At 42.6% G+C, this 16,157-nt stretch overlaps 3 protein-coding genes across 9 annotated transcripts; 1 reads left to right on the top strand and 2 right to left on the bottom strand.

Annotated features, from left to right (window-relative positions):
• The first annotated feature begins 35 nt into the window (after nt 1–35).
• Upf1 (Upf1 RNA helicase) lies at nt 36–5,582 on the top strand. Of its 2 annotated transcripts, none has more exons than XM_076792544.1 (5): nt 36–688; nt 1,472–1,749; nt 1,828–1,983; nt 2,224–2,817; nt 2,889–5,582. In XM_076792544.1, the coding sequence occupies exons 1-5, from the start codon at nt 500–502 to the stop codon at nt 5,029–5,031; spliced, it is 3,360 nt and encodes a 1,119-aa protein (XP_076648659.1). In that variant the 5' UTR covers nt 36–499; the 3' UTR covers nt 5,032–5,582. The 2 variants fall into 2 exon arrangements, with proteins under 2 accessions (XP_076648659.1, XP_076648658.1); XM_076792543.1 differs by having other exon boundaries at nt 36–700.
• Nucleotides 5,583–7,921: 2,339 nt separating this feature from the next.
• Nucleotides 7,922–14,005, bottom strand: LOC143356742 (poly(A) RNA polymerase gld-2 homolog A). 6 transcript variants are annotated; one of them, XM_076792675.1, is made up of 11 exons: nt 13,762–14,003; nt 12,420–13,199; nt 11,965–12,353; nt 11,696–11,883; nt 11,344–11,627; nt 11,095–11,263; nt 10,873–11,016; nt 10,670–10,798; nt 10,408–10,597; nt 9,982–10,097; nt 7,922–9,908 (listed from the first exon to the last, which is right to left on the bottom strand). In XM_076792675.1, exons 2-11 carry the CDS (start codon nt 12,603–12,605, stop codon nt 9,745–9,747), a joined length of 1,959 nt encoding a protein of 652 aa, XP_076648790.1. In that variant the 5' UTR covers nt 12,606–13,199; nt 13,762–14,003; the 3' UTR covers nt 7,922–9,744. The 6 variants fall into 6 exon arrangements, with proteins under 6 accessions (XP_076648790.1, XP_076648788.1, XP_076648786.1 ...); XM_076792673.1 differs by having other exon boundaries at nt 11,965–13,199; nt 13,729–14,005; XM_076792671.1 differs by having other exon boundaries at nt 11,965–13,199; nt 13,762–14,005.
• Nucleotides 14,006–14,268: 263 nt separating this feature from the next.
• On the bottom strand, nt 14,269–15,928 carry Epsiloncop (coatomer subunit epsilon). Its single transcript, XM_076792533.1, has 3 exons — nt 15,499–15,928; nt 14,875–15,348; nt 14,269–14,796 (listed from the first exon to the last, which is right to left on the bottom strand). Exons 1-3 carry the CDS (start codon nt 15,592–15,594, stop codon nt 14,488–14,490), a joined length of 879 nt encoding a protein of 292 aa, XP_076648648.1. The 5' UTR covers nt 15,595–15,928; the 3' UTR covers nt 14,269–14,487.
• Between the last annotated feature and the right edge of the window lie 229 nt (nt 15,929–16,157).

Below are 16,157 nucleotides of genomic sequence, written 5' to 3'. Positions count from 1 at the left end.
TCGGACGAGTCTAACCGATAAAGAATTCAAGAAAAATCGACAGGAACGATCGAATCGCGATAAAATCACGGGTCGGTGGGTCTCGAAATTAACGAAATCGTCGAATTCCCGTACGTTCTCTCGCCGAGTCCTCGGAAAACTCAGGTTCGAGATCAGCTGATGACGTAACACGCGACGAGCAAGGCGCAAAGGAGAAAAGTTAGTTGTGTGTGCGACTTGGTGTCGGTGTTGGTGGGCGCGAGACTTGCGCGAGACGAAGTATGGCGTAGGATACTTATTCTCTCTGGGCCAGTTTCGTCGAAAGTGTTGAACCGTTGATTCGTACAGGCACCGCGGTCGTGTCTTTGCCGTTATCCGTGAGAAACGTTATCCGGGAACGTTCCTCGGCAGCGGAGAGTTGTCGCGCGCGACAACGGTGTTCTCTGGTGTTCACCAAACCGTGCGAGAGACAGTCCATTTATCGCAGGGACACGAAAAGGACGTCGCGTATCGCAGCAGCATGAGCGTCGACGCGTACGGTCCCAGCAGTCAAACCCTCACGTTCCTCGACCCGGAGGAAGCGGACCTGATCGGAGCGGACACGCAGGGCAGCGAGTTCGACTTCACCGATTTTACCCTACCCTCGCCGAGTCAGACGCAGGCCTCGCAGCACGATGTTGCTCAGAGTCAACCTAGCCAGCCCGTACAGGTTGGTTTTCTGGTTCGTCATATGTTTCTCAAGTTCAACCTCTAACCTATCCGCACGAACCAATTTGGAGTCCAACAGTTTTTCCTCGCGGTTAACGCGAACCCCACCGTTTGGTCCCGGTTCGTTTCAGTGACTCTTTAAATTTTAACGTGCACGCCACCGAGAACCAGCGGGCACACGTTCACGCCTCGCGTTCATTTCCTGAACGGTTTTTTTTCCGTGTCTTTTCGCTCGAATCCGGTGACGCACCGTCGGGCCAACGTCCGCTAAGCACGCCGCGATCCCTCAAGAACGTGGTTCCATTTCGGAGGCGATCTTTTAAGAATAACTTTCTCGGGATTGAGAGGTTATGTGATACTCCGAGGAGGAACGTTGTTTCGCATTGTTATGCAAAATCAATTGTACGCTTCGCAGCTTTTTCACTTGCGTCAAGCATGATAATTGGACTGCGGACTTTATGCATTTATGAGAAAGACAGCTTGGTCGAATACAGAACTATTGGGGGCATCGGAACAGTCGAATGATGTTATTTCACGTTACTCTCGTGTTATGCAAATTATTCAAAGAGGAGATGTACTTTCATTTAACTTCTGTTTCTTACAATTTTTATTTTGCAGAAAGATCAGTCTAATGATAATGATTGTACATGTGTGGTTAGCGTAATGGGGACCGAGTAGGCTTCCGTTAACGTGTCCCGGGAAATTAGAGTAAACTCAAGCTTCGGTTCATGTATATTAAATAAGGGGGGACTAATATTTGGAAGTAATATATTATTCTTTTCAGGTTAATGGAACGAGCGGTGGGTCTTCCTTGGAGTTGAAGATTTCTGGAGCTGCGCAGAGCCTAGCCGAGTTACAGTTCGAGGAAGAGGAGGAGGAAGCATATTATAATCGCGATTTACCTGAACATGCTTGTAAATATTGTGGAATTCATGAAGCATCTTGCGTTGTTATGTGTAATGTCTGTCGCAAATGGTTTTGCAATGGACGTGGTAATACATCCGGATCGCATATCATCAATCATCTCGTCAGAGCAAAGCACAAGGAAGTCACTCTTCACAGGTATTGTGTTTTACTCTGCGTACTTCATTTGATTGACATTTTTACATTTATACTACATGTTTTTTCCTTTATACTCAGGGATGGTCCCCTTGGAGAAACAGTTCTGGAATGCTACTCTTGCGCCGTTAGAAATGTTTTCGTTCTTGGCTTCATTCCTGCAAAAGCAGACTCTGTTGTTGTCCTACTCTGTAGACAACCGTGTGCGGCTCAAAGTTCCTTGAAGGACATGAACTGGTAATTGTTGATTTGAAGAAAAAAAATTCCAAATATAGAGTGACAGTTTACCAGGTGATGCGTAAAGAAAATATCGATCAAATTTTGTACACATCATCTAGTGAACTGATTCTCCTAGCTTCTAAAAAAAAGTGTTCGTTGGAATTTGAAAAAAGTTATCCTGTTTTAAAGAGTATTTGAACTATTAGGCCAGTTACCATGCAACGATGTTGTTGCGATTCTGAATGTTATGCTTTTTAGGGACCAGGAACAATGGAAGCCTTTGATCGAGGACCGCAGCTTTCTCGCGTGGCTGGTGAAAATTCCATCCGAACAGGAACAGCTGCGCGCTCGACAGATCTCTGCGCAGCAGATCAACAAATTGGAAGAATTGTGGCGCGACAACGTTGACGCGACCTTCCAAGACCTAGAGAAACCCGGAGTGGATGAGGAGCCGCAGCAAGTGCTTCTGCGGTACGAGGATGGCTATCAATACCAGAATATATTCGGTCCTCTTGTGAAGCTGGAAGCAGACTACGATAAACGTTTGAAGGAGTCTCAAACGCAAGAGAATATCGAGGTTCGATGGGACGTTGGTCTGAACAAGAAGACCATCGCGTACTTTATGTTGGCCAAAACCGACGGTGACATGAAACTAATGCACGGGGACGAACTGAGACTCCGCTACTTGGGCGAACTGCACAAGCCCTGGTCGGGCATTGGGCATGTGATCAAAATCCCTGACAATTACGGCGAGGAAGTTGGTATAGAGTTGAAAAACAATTCCGGGGCTCCAACGGAATGTATCAGTAATTTTGTTGTTGACTTTATTTGGAAGAGTACAAGCTTCGACCGGTAAGTAACACTGAAAGCTCATGGATTTTATCGGTTCGATCGTATAATCTACAAACGCTTTTCCATTGTAGCATGCAGTTGGCATTACGGAAATTCGCCGTGGATGACACTTCCGTGTCCGCTTATATCTACCACAGATTATTGGGCCACGAAGTGGAGGAGGTTCTGTTCCGTTGTCATTTGCCTAAACACTTTAGCGCTCCGAATTTGCCCGACTTGAATCGGTCTCAGGTGTACGCCGTGAAGCACGCGGTCCAGAGACCGTTGTCATTGATCCAAGGACCACCTGGTACAGGGAAAACTGTGACCAGCGCGACGATAGTTTACCAATTGGTGAAACAGAACGGTGGACCCGTATTGGTGTGCGCTCCTTCGAATACAGCTGTCGACCAACTTACGGAGAAGATTCACAAGTCGAATCTGAAGGTGGTGCGACTTTGCGCGAAATCGAGAGAAGCGATCGACTCTCCCGTGAGCTTCCTGGCTTTGCACAATCAGATCAAGAACATGGAGACGAACACCGAGTTGCAGAAGCTGCAACAATTGAAGGACGAGACGGGAGAGTTGTCGAGCGTCGACGAGAAACGCTACAGATTGCTGAAAAAAGCAGCGGAGAAGGAACTGCTGGAAGCGGCCGATGTGATTTGCTGCACCTGTGTCGGGGCAGGTGATCCGAGGCTGCACAGACTGAAGTTCCATTCGATCCTGATCGACGAGAGTATGCAGGCAACGGAGCCCGAGTGCATGGTGCCGGTCGTACTCGGAGCCAAGCAGCTGATCCTCGTTGGCGATCATTGCCAATTAGGGCCAGTAGTCATGTGCAAGAAGGCCGCCAGAGCGGGCTTGTCGCAGTCTTTGTTCGAGAGGCTTGTTGTCCTTGGAATCAGACCCTTCCGTTTGGAGGTGCAGTACCGTATGCACCCAGATTTATCGCGCTTCCCGTCGAACTTCTTCTACGAGGGCTCTCTGCAGAACGGCGTGTGCGCCGACGAGAGAAAGTTGCTGAAGATCGACTTTCCCTGGCCCGCGCCGGACAAGCCCATGTTCTTCTACGTCACCCAAGGACAAGAAGAAATCGCCGGCAGCGGAACATCCTATTTGAATCGAACCGAAGCGTCGAACGTCGAGAAAATAGCGACGCGTTTCCTACGTTGTGGCGTGAAACCCGAGCAGATCGGCGTGATAACACCTTACGAGGGACAAAGGGCTTACCTGGTGCAGTATATGCAGTACCAGGGCTCGTTGCACTCGAAGCTCTACCAAGAGATCGAGGTGGCCAGCGTGGACGCGTTCCAGGGTCGAGAGAAGGATATAATAATCATGTCCTGTGTGAGATCGAACGAGCACCAAGGCATCGGGTTCTTGAACGATCCGAGACGCTTGAACGTCGCTCTGACGCGAGCCAAGTATGGGATAATCATCGTAGGGAACCCAAAGGTGTTGTCGAAGCAACCACTTTGGAATCATCTGTTAAGTTTCTACAAGGAACAGAAAGTGCTCGTCGAGGGACCGTTGAACAATCTGAAAGAGTCGATGATCCAATTCGCCAAGCCGAAAAAACTCGTCAACGCTGCGAATCCGGGCTCCCATTTCATGTCCACGTCTATGTACGACGCCAGGGAGGCTCTGATTCCGGGATCGGTCTACGACAGATCCGGCACTCAGGTGAACGGGACGCAGAACCATAATCCGTATTATCAGAGGAACGTACCGCTGGACATATTCAGCAGGACCCACGACACGATCAGCTACATCAGTCCGGAGAGGGCACAGGCGGCTATGAACAATGTGCCGGTCCCGGTCGGCATGTTCATGAACATGGCTCACGTGCCACCGAGATTCTACAATCAGCATCAGCAAGCGCTACAAGCTAGGCAGAACCAACGGAACCGTCGTGGAACCGCTCTGTCCAAAAACAAACAGGGTCCGCGTATGGGCAAACTGAGTCAGACGGAGCAAAACACCCAACCGTATAGTCAGCCTGGTCTGCCGTTGACCCAGGGCACGACTCAGGGCATGTCTCAACCGGGCTTCAGTCTTTCTCAGCCCGGGCTGAGCCAGGCGGAGCTCTCGCAGGACTCGTTCGCGGTTGGCGAGTTCCAGTCGCAGATGGACGGCTTGTTGTCGCAGGACTCGACCTACCAAGGTGACCGAAGTGGTTTTTATCAGTCAGGACAGTCACAAGCCGGGGGACAGTTCTCCCAGCCATACTGAGCCGAGACCGTACGGCTGAGCAACGCAATTGCTATGCAGCGTCGCGGGAGCGACTGAAGGCTCGTTCGACAAATTCTTCTTCGACCAACCAACCACAAATCACTAACTGCGCAAAACGGTAAAACGGCTCGAGGCGATCGAGTACGATTATTATGCACGCAGTCGTCGGCGTTAAAGAGGGTTTTAAAATCAACAACAAACAAAAAAAGCAAACAGCAAACAACAACAGAGAGGAGTTCGTCGCGAAAAGAAAAAGAACCAAAAGAACACAAAAAAAAATGGAAATGAAACAAACGAAAATGGGGGAAAAAAGGAACCGGAAAAGCGAACCGTCGATGCGAACAAAAGAACAAAAAGAAAAACCATTGAAGACCGGGGGGCGTAAAAAACCAAACAAACAAACGAATGGCATAAACATCGTCGGGGATGGAACAGTGTGCGGCGACACGCCAAAACGGTAACCAAAATAAATGGGGGTTCAGACTGGGAGACGACACACAATTCACCACCAAGAAGAACAAAACAAAAAAGAAAAGAAAAAAAACCACCAACTCACCGTGACACGCGCTTATCGTGAACGGACCGTTTTATCGCGGGGATCGAGTGACGCTAGAATTACAACAGGAGCAACAACAACAACAACAACCGAACCAACAAGCAAATGAAAACAAAAAAACGTCAAAATATTGAAAAATAAAAAAAAATAAAGCAGCAATAATAATAATAATAATAATGATAATCGATAATAAAGAGAAAAGAGGATAACGGCGGGAACGGTGTAGCGCTTCGTGACTCGACCAGATTACGACAAAGTGTGCCAATATAGTAAGTTCAACGTACGACAACGCACGAATCTCTCTGCACGACGAAGGGGAGGAGAAGACGTAACGTCGCGAATATTAATAGTTCACGGAAACCGAATGGGAGAGTCGAATGAATCGGAGGTAATATGTATATCGGAATATCGATGCGCGCGTTACGTGTCTTACCGATCTCCCTTTGGGGGTGGGGGGAGGGCTACACAACGAGAGGGGTCACGAATCTGTTGGAGCACTTCCGGTGGAGGAATCGCGACGAACGACGCACAAAAGAAGCATCGTATCGGGGATGTTTCAGAGGGTACAGCTGAGTCGTCGAGAGCGCAGTTTGGTAAAACAGTTTGTTGAGGAACATGTATTATAAGCACGGGTTGTTACGAGGACTCTCGGGAACGGTCTTGCAAAAAGGTAAATCTCTTGCTCCGTGGCGTGTCCGCACGCGCTTACGTTCTCTTCCGTGACCTTTGGACAACGTCTGTTTATAGTAAATGTTTCGTAACCGTTCGCGGTTACTCGATCGGTTGGCCTTTAATCTTTGACAGTGCTATCCCGCTGATTCGAATCGTATCGCGTCTAAAAAGAAATCATCGTCAGACGTTTTTTTTTTTCGGTACCGGTCCGCGCGTTGTTTTCGAGTTCGTTGAGGTTTTCGTGATTGCTGCTGGCTGCAAGCGTTCGAATATTTTCATGACCTAGCGCGCGCAAGGAGACTGGCTGCCCGAGTCGAGAACAGAATTGGGAACCGAAGATAGACGAAGGAGAACGGCTCGAGAAAAAAAAGAGATTCCGAAGCCAGGAGATGTTGGCGTCGTTCATGGTGGCTTGTACCATCATCATCATCATCTGTTTTCCACCCTCGCCTAGATCGTAAACCGTTGATGGGAGTGACAATAACGCGTGTACACGCCGGGGAACTCGGAGAGAGAGAGAGAGAGGAACATGTTTTTACCGACGGAGAACATCGGTCGATCGAAAGTCGCCAAACTTTTGAATTGGTCGTCGAACAGTACGAGGCCGACACCCAAAAAAAAAACATATATCATCACGAAGATGGAGTCCTTCTCACAGGCTTGGGGCGTGATGTTGACGATTATGCTGACCGAACAAGGAAATCCTATACTGACCTAATTCCGATCATGTTAATTAGTTTCTATTTTTCTGGTTAGACCGCGCGTACACCACGTGTATATATTTTATTTACTGCAGGGGTCGACAGAGCGCGATTATGGCGAAACGAGTATATTTAATTCTCGGATATATATGTACGTATTTTATGTTTCTTTTTTGGTAGGACTATGACAGTCGAACATTATATTAAAAAAAAAGAAAAACAAAACGGGGGGAAAAAAGGAAATATGGCAATAACGTATGTATTTAAAACGCGGGTGGAGAATCAACGGTGGTTTTTTGTTCACCGAGCAACGGGCGAAGATCGGTTCCCGTGTAGCTACCAACAATGATACATAACATACACACGCGTACACAGAGTCGCATGAACACCCGACGAAACGCGGTGGATGCAGTTCTGAGATCTACAGAGTTCGCGTCTGAAAAATTTCGAGGAACGTGTTCCATTCATTGCCCGTGAACGGTGTGAATAGTCCATTTTAGCGTTCACGTATTTTACTCGTTCTAATGTACTGACCAAAAAAATATCGTTGTATCTACTGATTTTGAATTCTGACACGCTTTCTTTTTGTTTCGTTCATTTTTACCCTCTTACAGTACGTTCACACACGCACGAATACCCCTGCTACTTTAATTTTCCGTCTGTGTTAGCTTCTCGCGGTAATTGTATCGATTCACAGAGACAAATGAATTTTAAGATGATTATAAACAGAAAATTAAAGAGAGAGAGAGATTAAAAAAAAGCGAATGGAAAGAACAGCATTATGAAAACCCAAAAATTGTTTTCTTTTTTCCTTTCCGACCAACAGCGCACCGCTAACTGCAGAATATATGAAAATTCATTGTGAAACCTTATGGAACGAATAAAATTTAATTCGAAGGAACTATGGGTGGTTCTGTCTTCCAACCGAAGGATGGTCACATACCGATGATTTAGGCGATACTTTAAACGTATATAAATATTTCTTTTATTTAACAGCAAAATGAAAGTTACAAAAGTCTGATATACTATTACTTTTAAACTTTGGCGTTGGATGTGCGTAGAATTGACGATTGGGGGGGGGGGGGGAGATAACAAGGTATTTCTCTCTGTCTGTTAGATCTTTTACATTTCATACAAAAATAAGTAAATTATTGATTAGAAAAATTTGCTAGGCCTGCCTAAAGATAACTATTGTCGCAAGGACCGAATATGACAAAGTAATTTTTGGGAACTGATCGTTAACGAGGCATCGATTTCACGTTTTAGAAGAATCCAGTTTGGTTGAGGTTCGTTCGCACAGGCCCAGCAATCGGGGTACCTCGGTCAATAATGTTTATACTGTCAACACAGCCTTCTGTTTTCTAAGTATCATTCAACGAGTTACATTATACTTTAACGTGAACAGCAGACTAGAAACGGAATCAAAAGACAGTGTTCACATTTACATCGAAAATAGGAACTTCGGTGACTACATAACGAGTTTTCGAAGATAACGATGAAATTTGAATTACTTCTATGGTAGTATAGTACTTTTCAGTCTATTTCTTAAATTCCGAAATGCATATTTGATTGGCGTGCCTCTTTCTTTTAAAGAAAATACGCGTCGAGTAGGATGTTTAAATTGTAAGATATCTCTTCAGCTACGAAAGACGAAATCAATTTCTTTCTTTGGCACGCATTGTAAATGACCAAAAAGTTGATCACGATAAGACGTACGTAATATTATTATTCATTTAGTAAATTTGATTTTCTTCAACAATTAAATAAGATACGTTGATTGAAGAGAAGTTCGATGTTGTCGATTTATATTTAAACTTTTTTTTTTTTAATTTTCTCTTATTATTTTCTTCGAACAATAATTTTTTGTCTTTTTTCTCTTTTAAACTTTTTTTTCATTACTTTTTAAATATAAATTTACGATTATATTAGGAGTTTTGATCGAGACTAAGTACCTCTTTGTTTTTGTATATGAATATCTCTGATATAGACGAAAATTCATTGACGTGTTGTTATTGAATATCTCAATGTAAATTCATTTTTCCCGACATATTAGGCTAAGAATATTCATTTCTTCGCTGTGAATAATCATCATTAAAAACTGAAATAGTTCATCCTGTTCAGCATGAAGCTACATGTATTCAACGATCGAATTTAGTATTTTTTGATAATTGTAAGGCACCATGTTCTTATACATATATGTATTCGAAAAGAAATGAAATTTGATCGCGAAGAACACGTCAGAAATCAAATTCACCAAAAAATAATTGATGTTCGGGCGAGAAGAACGCGCTATCAAATTCTCGATCGAATTCAAGGTCTTTCTCAAGTGTATTGCACGTTTGCACGTTTCGTTCAAACAAAAATATTTTTCGAGTGATCTTCATGAATACGTAAAGAATGATCGCGATCGATAGATTTTTGTTTCGCTTCGTGTAATATGAACGTGCGTAATGTAAGTGGCATTGCACATTAAAAAAGAAAAACAGGAAAATGTAATTCGAAAACACGGGAACGAAACGAAAGAAAAATTCGACGATGGAAAACGCAACAGGTGAGCCATTGCACGCAAGCGCAGGTTACTATCACAAGGTTACGAGCGTGTTAGCTCGAGGTAAGCGTAGAGAACTACCACATGTCTGTTAATTCGACATCTCGTTGTGGCAAGGATATCAGTTTGGCTGCCTCGTGATTATGTTGTTCGAGGCCCGTTGCAAAAATAAACTGCTCCCCTATAGAAAATTACCCTAACTAAGACAAATTTCTGTACTAGCCTGCAAACGACAGTTACGTAACGATATAGGAAGCAGCTGAATCCACCTTGACGAATATCCTGGCTAGGTCGTGGTGCTCCTTCAAGATCTGGTACGTGCGGTCGAACACGCGTTTGATCCTCGCGAACACGTCAGGATCGTACACTGATCTTGCAGTGTTGGTTAGATCAAATGGCTCTGAGAAAGTGTGAGAAAGTCTCATGAAATTGTTAGATGGAGAAAATAATCCTATTGTCTGCAAATATATTACCTTCGATGCACAAATATTTCCATTGGTGTGGATCATTTTTGTAGGACCTCGCTCTTCGACATTCCTCGATCAGAATCTTGTTAGCCAGCCGCACAGATATCGCGTACTGGTTAAAACTGTTCAAATATCATTGATTTAGTACTGTATTTTAGTACAGTCAAATTTAATACTGTCATTCGTTAATTCTTTTCCGTCGAAGTATTCTGGCAAGGCACTTTTACCGTAGCGCATTTTACTATCGTATTCTTGACACATTTATATGCGTTTAGTTCAAAATGCACTCAAATCAAAAACCCTTAGTTCGCTAGACCAGACAGTCAAAAACTTCCTTAGCTAAAAGTAACAGTAACAGTGCACTAACCGCGTACCATCATGTTCTGGAGTGCTCTGACGGGAAAGAGTTAATATCGACGTGATCATACTCACTCGAACATAACGTAATATCGAAAGAATTCAACTAGAAGTTCCCCTAACGACTGTCGATTCTTAGGCCGTAGTACAGCAGGTGGAATGTCTATTTCCTCTTGCATATCGATGCAATGGATATCGGTGTGCGGTGTGAATTTACCTTCGTAAAGAGAATGCAAGCAAGGTAATACTGGAGGACTGACACCGCCTGAAATAATAAACGAATAACGTCAGCTATGCGTCGAACTTGTTGCAGAGAAATGCGAAATGTTCCACGTACACTGTAGAAAATGAATAACCATAAGAACCAAGGAATAACTTGATATGGTCATGTTTTTTGCGTCGTTAATATCCTGAGATTGGGCCCAAAGTTTGACGACGAGAACCAATGATCTCACTCTCCAGTCAACTATGAATTAATTAAATGATTAGTCGAATTGTCCCGCGTTCAATCAAGTATTGCGCTGCCTATAGGAAGCTTACTTCGCGAGTAACAATAGAGTAAATGAGTATTCCGAATTCCGACGGCGTTGTTGCAATTTAAATCCACTTCTAAATTTTGTATCGAATCGTGGAACTTCAGGATCGGTACTTTTGCTTGTATAAGTTCCAACTGCTCTATAAAATCTGTCGACACGAAATACATTGTGTTACTTAGCTGAAGCGTGCACCGATAACATAATTGTATCGTTGAAATCAACATACCACATCTTTTCAAACATTTCAATATTTGTTCCAAATGCCCAATAGCTTCGATTCTTTGATCCATCTCCGTATGCCTCACTAACAGGCACATGTCAACATCACTATTATCCGATCCAAATCCGTTCATCGTGGATCCAACCAAAAATAAACCGTACTTTGGAAATGCAGTCTAAACGTGAAACATTTCAATGTTGATAGATCGCTCGTATTTTAAGCCTTAGCAATACAGTGAAATAGTATTTCTATTACTTTAATATAAATATAGAGGTATCTCCAGAGCATCATTTTGTTTCTGTAAACTGTTTCAGTCTGTTGATTCAACATAAACTTTGACCAGATATCTTTGGAAAGATTATCCCAAATAGATCCATTGAGCAGGTCGTCCGGTGTGCGAGTGACTTCGACCAAGTGTGATCTAGCAAGGAATCGGTCTGGAGCAATTCCGTGTCTCGGAAACGTGCTATAACTCGGCGACACTAATCCTATATACTTTTTGCTTCGTTGTAGTCTTTGAGGAGGTGGACTGTTTCTTCCTGCAAATACAATTATTCGTTAGACCAATGCGAACAGGATACAGCCGTTGTTGTAAACACAGACGTACCGGATTGGTATCTCCTTTTATTTTGATAATTCTGTACTTGGGACCTAGATGTTGACATCGCAGGAGGATAACAATTAACGTGTCTTTGATTTTGATAAAATTGATGAGTAGAGGTGTTTGAATTTACACCGTACTGCATTGCTCTATTGTTATTTGTAGCGTTATTTGAATGAGGTTTCTGTGGTTTCCTGTAAAAAGAAAAAGGTCTTCTAATTTATGTTGCTCGAGAGATATACCTACTCTGTTCTTACCGAATAGAAAATACTTACTTCATGTTTTGTTCAACAGAAGAAACGACAGAATCCCGTTCATCTGAGCTTTCTGTTAGACTATTATCGATTTGGTGTTTATTTGGTGTAGGTGAACGTGAACTAAAGCCGCTATCGCTACCATATTTCTCATTGTTTCCGAACGTTTCTCTGAACGAAGTTCTTTTACCGGGTTTACTATACCAATTTGACTTCTTTACCAAACCGTTGTTGGTTGGTCTAAAAGCGACATGAGGAGACGGTATAATAGGCGAATTGTTCGATGCGTTTACGCGTCTCTGCCAATTTCCCAAAGGTGTGCCGCTATTCGACTGCACGTATTCTATGCGTCGCAGTGAAGGGATTTCAACGCCCATCAATTGCAATAATTCCAACGGGTAAGATCCTGTCTGCAAGAATACTGCTTGTACTCCGTAAGATAATTGAACATCAACGATATTCGCGGGAGGAAATACCTGTACCAACTGATGTCTGTTCTGCGTACAAGCATCTGGTCGATACTTTGTGTACTCAGCTTGATGGAACGCACTTGTATTGTGAATGTGCATTGCGTGCGTTTGAACCGGTGGACACTGTCCATTTGCCTGTTGGCCACCCATTATCTGCACCATTATTTGCGGCGGGTACATAGTGTGATACATAGTCAAAGTGAATGTGCAGAATGGTATTAAAAGTACTACTTAAATCTCTAAAAAAACTTTGTATCTTTAACGGTGACGCTGTCACAATACACAGTGGAAAATCAAAGATATGTCGAATGTTAGTTACATTAATTTATGCCGCTTTTATTCGTCAAGAGGCATGAAACAAAATTAATCGTGTATATGAATCTCTGTTTCTCCTATACGTTCCTTTCAGTGCAGTTACAATGTAGTCTTTTTTTTTTTTGTTTGTTTTCAATGAGCAATAGTAAAGAAAATAAGTTATTAAATATATATATATATAGCGTATATATCTTGCTAGTTACTAAATAAATAATGTATAAATTGATAATGTCCTTGAAAAACTAAGTATGAACCATGTATCTCTTTTCTCAATGCATGTCATTCCTTCGCAACTATAAATTACTTTGAATATACATAGGCTCGTTTTTCAGATTGCGTCTTGCTTATCGCCGTATAATCCCAAATAGTAGACAGTGCTTTTATTCAAGAGCCAAAGTTCTATGTTAAAACTTTCTGTATCCCAAGGTCTCGGCGTGTTCTCCAATGTTCTATAATTTGCAAAGTGCGTTCCTGCAACAACGAAACACAACAAATTATGAATGCGAGCTCAGGACTAGGAGAATTGTTAGAATATATACGTGAGCTGTGTATACCATAGAAATCCGTGTGTTTGCGCGTGAATGTGTTAAGGTTACATGAAACTAACATCGTAACGTCTTATAATTAGAAAATTATTTCGAACTTATTACTCACGCGCCGAGATCGGCATTGTAAACATACGTGGGGTTACAATGATCGGATACATTCGAAAGGTGTTTCGTTTAGGAAAAAAATCTACCTGTCGAGGCGATTAACGTTCACGACAACGTTCATAAATAACACGAAAAAAAAATTGGAATTCTGGCCGAACGGAACATGGCAATTGTGAGATAACAGAAAAATCTCGACAGATCAAAGGTACCGAAAGAATTGCCACAGAATTCATCGTGGCTTCGAAGTGTGGTTAACGTCGTGTGATCGTCTACCAAATTCGTGTCGCCATGTTGCGAGGATCTGTGTTCGTTTGATCTATCGCTCGGTTATTTGCCAAAATAGTTACTATAGATTTCATGTGTCGCTTCCACGCTATTACCAAGAGGAAGATGTTTCGAATTGTTGGCTGGTTGCAGTCGTATCTCCCGCCGGAATTGGATGGACCACCGGTGTCTCACGATCCTTTCTGTCGAGTCTACTATTTTCGCGACGAACACACGTCCTTGGGATTTCCGCGGGGCTCTTGACACTTTTAACGCATCCGGAGCAACTACGAGACTTGTCCGTTTAAATTTTCGAATTCCTCGACGTAATAGACGTTCCTCGGCTTGACACTAGACGCTTGCGGAACCCGACGTCAGATGGCGAGACGCGCGACGGAAATTCGCGAATTTACCGAATGAACCGCGAGAACATTCGCCGATCGTTTCACATTTCAAATCTCTTCGTATACCTATCGATCGCAAAGTTCGATCATTCGGCTACCAATTTTCTAATCTTTTAGTTTTCAAAGCGTGCGCTGCTGTGCTCACTCCGAAACGGTGACGAGTACATTCGACGAATGCAGGAATTGCAAATTCTTCAAAAATTTTTCTACTCCTTCCTAAATTTATGTCTTTATTGTTTAAAGTTTCATTCGTACTATTTACAGAATTTTAAATTTATCTTTTCATGATGAGTTAAATCGCATGTATGTATATATCTTTTTACTCTATGTAAAGTTGTTACAAACATTGTGTGTGTCTTTCGACAATGTTCCTTCGTCTTATGAAACTTAACTTAAGAAAAATATACGAATATTTCGCAAAGAATGCATAGAATGTGTTTAGGCAGACACAGAGAATTGCTTCACTAGCCTTTGGAATTCTGAAGCCTTTTGGGAATATTCTTTAACGAATGGGTGGTCCGCATGAGACTCTTTTAATTGGCTCAGATAACGGTTAATAATTTCCGGTTGCTTTCCTAAATGATGAGAAAGAACGACCATGTTGATCAGAGTGACTGGATTGTTGCTATCCTTCTCGAGCGATTCTTGTAAAGCTGTTTCTGCTTCATCGTATTTGCCTTGCCCAATGAAACAGCTAGCTTGTCCATTCAACATTGTACTGGTACGGGAATATTTATCTGTCATTTCCTACAACAATAAAACAAACAAATATAAAACACCATCCAGGAAAAGTATACATATTTGCTAAAATATTTCTATATATACTTGTAGTATGTAATAGGCTTCGTTTAACTTGTCCGCTCCACTGATGTTCAGCCACGCTTGAGCCAGTTGAGTCACAGTGGAATCTTCGTCTATCGTTTGCATAGTTTTCAATACCTCTTTTGCAAGGTCTACTCTGTGCATTTTCAAGAAAATTGCCAATTTCAATGCCAGACACTCCAAGTGCTCTGTATCCTTGAGTATCAAAAGAGCCGCCTCTGGATTATTCTCGTTGTAGTAAATGGTGGCTGCAGCGATCAAGAAGTTGCAATTCGAGGTATCACCTTCTTGCAGTTGCATGAGTATCGAATCTCTACGATCGGGATTGGCAAAGTAATCGGCTAATGTTTTTAGAGGTTGAAGTGCCGCTGGTGACGAACTGTTGATTTCATCCAGCACAACACGATATTTTTTCTGTGCTATATACGCGCGGTAAAGATATCCGTCTCGTTCTATCGCCATTTCTGGCGTAGACGGCTGCAACAAAAATCATATCGTTAAACAACCAGTTGTTTCGGAAATGACAGACACCTGGCTGACGCGAAGCACACGTCATCTACGCAACTGTTGAATCGGACAGCATGCAACGAGAATAATATTCGAAGTAGTATGAAATATAACGCAAACCTTTATTTTTTGCGCCTCCTTGATGCATTCTTGATAATTACCGATGAGGAAGTTGTCTTTCACACCGAAAAACTGACTGATCTTATCCGCGGCCATATTGTCTTTTCAATACTGCATACTATTTTAACCAGCAATACCGACTTTGATAACAGGGAAGATTTATCAAGGAATTCTTACTGACTACCGCAATAGATGAAAAATATTGTTCAATTGTTACGAATAAATAAAATGCTCCCATAAGAGAGCTATTTTACTTTCAACACAAATACATGTACACGTGGACAACTATGTATATTTACACAACATGACACAGTGTTCAAAATCTATGTTTAAATACATATAAGTAAGGACATAAAAGTTCATGAAAAATATAATAAAAAAACTCTTTGCTCTGTCGTGTCAGATTATTTGTTGACCAATAATAATTTAATAAATAATGTTTGCGGTCATTTCAAATAATATTAAATTGGTTTACACATCGCAGCGGCATCTACGGCAAAACGGGCAAGCAGTTAAACGATTTAGTACTTGGTTCCAGCCTCAGATGGCGCCATCATCACAATTCTGAATGATAAAAGCAAAGAGGAAATTACATCACTTTCCTTTCCATTACCCTCCCTTCCTTTCCATTCCCTAAATCCTCCCCTAGATCCCCTTCA

Source organism: Halictus rubicundus, chromosome 8 (assembly GCF_050948215.1).
Source record: "Halictus rubicundus isolate RS-2024b chromosome 8, iyHalRubi1_principal, whole genome shotgun sequence".
Lineage (NCBI taxonomy): Eukaryota > Metazoa > Arthropoda > Insecta > Hymenoptera > Halictidae > Halictus > Halictus rubicundus.
The sequence above is the reverse complement of the archived record's forward strand: the minus strand, read 5'-3'. Positions and strand labels throughout refer to the sequence as shown.